The sequence below is a fragment of the Ixodes scapularis genome, unplaced genomic scaffold (genome assembly GCF_016920785.2).
Source record: "Ixodes scapularis isolate PalLabHiFi unplaced genomic scaffold, ASM1692078v2 PGA_scaffold4__175_contigs__length_147842914, whole genome shotgun sequence".
NCBI lineage: Eukaryota > Metazoa > Arthropoda > Arachnida > Ixodida > Ixodidae > Ixodes > Ixodes scapularis.
The window spans coordinates 10,671,848-10,677,657 of NW_024609879.1; the positions used below are offsets into that span (position 1 = coordinate 10,671,848).

Below are 5,810 nucleotides of genomic sequence, written 5' to 3' on the forward strand. Positions count from 1 at the left end.
GTCACTGCGCCGCCGGTCCGAACGCGTCTGACACCCATGGCATGACTTACAGTACTCCGACACCTCTCTTTCCATACCAGGCCAAAAGAAATTGTACTTTATTCGAGCCTTAGTCTTTTTCATCCCCATGTGTCCTCCCCACAGCGACTCGTGAGCTAGGTTCAATACTTCTTCGCGCTTGCCCGAGGGGAGAGCCAGTTGTCTTACCTTTACACCTGCTATTGAGTCCCAATGGTAAAGAAGTCCATCGGCTACAAACATGCCCGACTTTCCGATCTTGGCATCCTCCCAGGCTTTCTTTAGGCTATCATCGGGTAGTTGCGCATTTCTAAATGCCTCCCTCTGGCTAGACGACTGATCTGCCTCCTCGATCTTACGAGTCTCCGACTCCCGGCGGAGCTCGCCAGCATCCTGTTCACAGCCAATCTCACAGGCCAGTGCTTCGCTGTCTTCATCTTTTCTGCCGTTCTGTTCTTTAACTTCACAAGGATAGGCTGCTTTACCTTCCCGTTGCACCTGGGCCTTACTGCTCTGAGCTTTCAAAAGTTCCCAATCTTCTCCGGCAAGCAAACAATTCACCCCCTCCGCCAGCTGATCGGTGAGCGCGCACACTAAGCCGGTTTTAGTGGGATTTTCTACCGCCCCTGGAGAGCTCAACCTTATTGGAAGGGTTGCAAGCTTGGCCTGAATGGCGTGGCCAAACGCGGACACTAACTTCACCGTGCCCGACGGTTCCCTCAAATCTTGAGGTAGCAGGCTCTCCCGTACTACCGTTATCTCGGTACCCGTGTCCAGCACTGCTTCGGTGTATACGTCGCCGCACGCCAGTTGAACCATTTGTAACTTCGAGCGGCCCGTCTCCGAAATCGACCGCCCTACCTCAACCTGTGCAGTTAACGCTCTGTCCGTCTGCCCTTTCGGTTTAGGCAAATTTGCCGGCCTCTGAGGCACGTCCCTACCGGAAGCGCAAGAGCAGTGCTTGGCAATGTGTCCCTGCTCATGACATACATGGCATCTTACCGCTGCTCGACCCGAATTCATAGAACCCTTGAACCCTGGCGAGCGCCCCGTCCCCGACTGTTCCGCTGGAACGTGCTCCTGTTTCGTGGCACGTCCTTTCCCTTTTGCCTGCTCGTAAGTCTGTAACACCCTGGCCACCTCGACCGGTTTCAACCAATTCTCTCCCTCGCGAAGGCGAACATACTCCAGGCCATCGGTACTCAGGCTCGCCTTAATCCGATCAGCAACCATGAGCTCCGTTACAGTCTCCTTCGTGTCCGCACCTCTTACCTGAAGGTAGTACGTGAAGTAGGTTCGAACACGGGAGGCGAACTGAGCCCATGTTTCATCTTTCCTTTTGGCTGCCCTGTCGAACCTGTCTAGGTACTCAGCTGGTGTGAGTTTGAGTTCGCTCAGCACCGCCCGTTTTACAGACTCGTAATCTAAACAATCGTCTTGACCCAGACTGCGCAGCAGGTAGCGGACACGCTCCGTTAGTACCGGCATAATCAGATGTACTCGACTACTATCCGGCACCTGGTACGTGGTAAACAGTCTTTCTACCTCATCAAACCATAGCGGAACGTCAGCGTCACAAGGCAGGCGGTACCCTTTCAGAACTTTTGCGCATTGCGCAACGGGGTCTAAGCCTGCGTGCCGTTGATCGTCTGTTTCCGACCCAGAGGACGAAGGTCGACCATTCTCATGTCCTAGCTCTGCTCTGCGCAACGCGATCCGTTCTTCGGACTCAATCTGAAGTTGCGCTCTCCGCAACTCAAATTCTAGCTCAAGTCTCCGAATTGCGACCGCCTCCGATTCTTTTTCTGTCGCACCCTGTGGCGCCTCCCGCCCCTGACCAGAGGCCCCTGTCCCCTGCGAGTTCTCTCCATTCAACCCGTTTTCCATGTCGGCTAGCATCTGACGCGTCACAACCATAAGTCCCGCCAACTACCAGCCATGCCAACCTCGACCAAACGCAAGAAATCCCACTCACCCGGCGCAAATGTTGCAGCAGTTTGACGCCCAGAGCCCGGATGTTGCGTTCTCAGTAGTCGTCCTTGGCGTCGGCGTCGGAACTCCTGACCCTCGAGGTCCCTGGTTTCAGCCACCGGTCGTTCAGCGTTGCTGTCCGATGACCCAGGTGGTTTTCTCTCCGTCGATGTGCCGCATGCGCCGCTTTCCACCGGCCAGTCCGCTTCGGCAGTACTGCTCCCTGACGCTCAGCGCTGCTTGTCGGCGGATTCCGTCGGTCGCTCCGTTCAAGCACTTGGCCAGCCAGGAAGCTTCAGCTGGACCACCTCTGTCGCCTTCTTGATCCTCTGATCGTCACCGAGGCTCGCTCATCCTGTCGGCTGCGCCAGTAAAGGTTCGTCCCTTGGTTGAATAGATGATGACTGCCCGGCGATGTCTTGCGGGGCCAATCGTTTGATGAGCCTTGTTCGGTGGGTGATCAGAAGAGTGCGACAGATGTGGGAGGACTTCGTCTAAACTGTTCATTTAGACGTGACGAGCTATTGTACACAGTATATACAAAGCAAAGGGAATCGCCGTCCTCCAAATTAGTCCAAGTCCAAGCCAGAAAGGGGCTTCTCTCTCCCCCGTCACGGGCTTTTGAAGACGCTGACCCCCTCACTCTCGGGCGAGGATCAACCAATCATTTCAAAGCTTTGCTGGAGCCACGTGATATCCACCGTCCAATAGATGGCAAGGGCGTCGATACACATTCGTTAACTTGCCAACGGACTACAGCCGACAGCTCCGTAACTTCGTCCGTGCATCCCGTTGCAGACATAGCGGCGCCTCTCCGGAACCCCCAGGTTGAAACCCAAGAAGTCCCGTAGAATGCGCAAGCCTCCAGATTCAAAATAAAAAACAACATCTCTTCCCGAGGAATCATCCCGATGGGGGAGACACAGGAAGACGCTCTCCAGGGGGCCGCGTCGGCAGAAAGACCCGCGCGGTCCCCCGTTAGAAAAGCAAAACTACACAAAACGACCGGGGAGGGAGCGTCATACACGCCGCCGGACAAGACGACCGTCGCCCGGCCGATTGAGAAACCAGCCGTCTTTTCCAGAACCCTTACAGGCATCCAGAACTGCTTTTTTTTTTTTTTGGAAGGGCATTTACAGTTTTCGTTTTCTTTTTCAGCTATGCTGAAAGCTTCCTCCAACTCTTCAGTGCACTGTTGATCTAACTGGGGCAGTGGATATACCAGTTCTTTTAGATATTCATTACCTTTGGATGTTTCATTATCGCCAAATACCTCATTGTAATGTTCACAAAAACAATCGCAATAATCTTTTTATCTTGGATAAGCGTGCTAGTTTGTTCCATTTCATGAATTTCGTTCGAGCACCTTTTCTCCTCCTCCATTGCCCTTTCTTTCTGTTTTTGCTGTTCTCCCAAGAAATATGTTTCAGCTCGTGTGCGCACAACCGCGCCTTGGTAGCGATCGTGATAAAATTGATCTAACTTAGCTTTTATGCGAATTATATCTTCTAAACTTTGCCCAGGGTATTTGCATTCAAGCTCAACCAAGACGCGTAAATTATGCAGCAGCGTTTTTTCTGCCTCAGACTTCCGAAATTTTATAATACTACGTGTCTCAATTGTCAGCTGTTTGAGTTCTTGCTTGAAACGTTCCCATTGAGCAAATATATGCTCAGTTGTCTGTCCTATCTGCTGGAGTAGATCGGCCGTGCTAGCCACAAATTTTTAACGTTTTAGCAGTTGGTTGTTAAGCTTCCACAGCTTCCAGTTTGTATTTGTATTTCTACGTTTATGCCCAACAGTTACTGATACAATGCAGTGATCTGTAAAAAATACTAGGTCTACCTCGTAACCATTTATATTTTCAATCAGTTCTGTGGAGCAGTAAATTTTATCTAGCATTGCGAGAGATGAATTTTGAAAATGTGTAAATGAAAACTGTTTTCCGCCTAGTTGAAATGAAGCAGCATCGAAAAGATTGCTCTCATCAACCAAATCCAGCAGCAGGAGCCTTGCGTTCTTGTCAGTTCGCGCTTTAGTTGGAGCTCTGACAGCTTCACCGCAAACGCAGTTGAAATCTCCTAGAACAAACATCCTGTCACAAATTAAATAAGGTAGGAGATGAAAAAATTAAAAAAAAACTTTACTTTGTTAGTAACCTCATTAAGCGCATAAACATATATGACTCTCCACCTTTTGTAAAAAACTCGAAAATCGCACATAATGAAGCGGCCACAAGGGTCTGTTGCGACCATTAATTCAGACAGGTGAAAATACTTTCTCATATACAATAAACAGCCACCAGAAAGACCAACAGCATGGCTCACACATACTTCGTAGTCTTGTAAAGCACGTACTACCTGCTCCTTTGTAAAGTTTTGTTTTTAGTAGAGCAAGAGAATCGAATTCATTATCTTCATTTAGGCGTTTTAAAGTATACTGTTTTTTTATAGAATTAAAAACCCTTATGTTTAAAGTCGCAAAACCAGGGCCATCGACTAAGGAAGAATAAGGAGAAGTGGGAGGAGGAGAAAGAAGGGAAGGGGAGGGTTTTGCTTATGCACGAATATCTAGCTTGAAAGGGTGGATTTTCGCTTACTCGCGACGATGCCAGGCGGCACCTCTTTTTTTCGCTTGCTGTCATTAGCGTCTTTAGAAGAGACGACTGTTGTGACCATTTTGGTAGGGGGTCCTTCTTGCGGTCCGATGACATCTGGTCTTCTGTTGCATTTGCTGTCTGCCTAGGTACTTTCAACGTTTCCTGGGGGTCTTCCTGCGTGGTCTCCTGGTAAACTGTTTAAACCGCTTGCGTAGTCGTGCTGGCCTGACTCTCAGGAAATCCTTCGTCAGTTGTGGCCTTGCTATCGTCAGAGCTCGGAGGCACGGAGCCTCTAGGCCTCTCTTGTAAGGAAAGGATCTCGCCGCTAGCGTGTACCACTTCGGTGATGTCAATCAATAGTTCCAAATTGGCGTCTGGTTCCGTGAGAGGACCTTGTAGCACGGTTGCATAGCTAGAGTAGCACTCATCACTTTCATGACCAGATCTGTTGCAATGTGCAACTTTGGCGTACGACACTGTCTACGAATGTGGCCGACCTTGTTGCATCGTAGACGCGACGGTGGCCGTCCGGACATGACTACAAGAAACTGGGAACCGGCGACTTTGAGCAAATGAGGCACGTTTCCGTTATCGTTGTGTCATGCACAGTCAGAAAGACCTCTTTGTTTATTGTTTCCATGTTCTCATCCCTGGAACTCGGCACTTTTCTTGCGCCACGCTCCACACAGTCCCAGAGGGCGCCAATGCTTCAGCGATCTTCTTACCTTCTAAACACAGCGGCAGCCAGAGAAGCTTTATATTTACATCTTTATAATTCGGATCTATTATGAGACATTCTTTCCTTCACGTTGAGTTCTTTCACCGCTTTCAGCCTTTCCGCGGCTGCGGGGCTTGCCAGCGCTGCCATCCAAAAGTGCCTCATCTGAAACTGCTCCAGGGACAGCACTTCACTCAAATCTATACACCCTTCAGTCCATTGCGAAGTTTATCGCACGGTAGGGCCGGCCTGTCAGGCCAGCGTGGAGAAAGGCGGAGTCGAGGAATAAAGCTCCCGGTGGGAAAGGAAGAAGGAGAATCCTGGGGGGCTATGTTGCGCTTTTTGGACTCCCAGGAGACTAGGAAGAAGGAAGTGACGTCAACGACACAGCAAACGCAGATTGGATGTTGACAGAAGAAAACAAAATCAACATCCAATCTGCATTTGCTGCGTTGTTGACGTCACTTCCTTCTCCCTAGTCTCCTGGGAGTCCAAAACGTGCAA

General features: G+C 50.1%; 1 protein-coding gene across 1 annotated transcript; it reads right to left on the reverse strand.

The window, feature by feature from the left end:
• Positions 1-373: 373 nt before the first annotated feature.
• Positions 374-1,935, reverse strand: LOC120844815. Its single transcript, XM_040216770.1, has 2 exons — positions 504-1,935; positions 374-411 (listed from the first exon to the last, which is right to left on the reverse strand). Exons 1-2 carry the CDS (start codon positions 1,933-1,935, stop codon positions 374-376), a joined length of 1,470 nt encoding a protein of 489 aa, XP_040072704.1.
• Between the last annotated feature and the right edge of the window lie 3,875 nt (positions 1,936-5,810).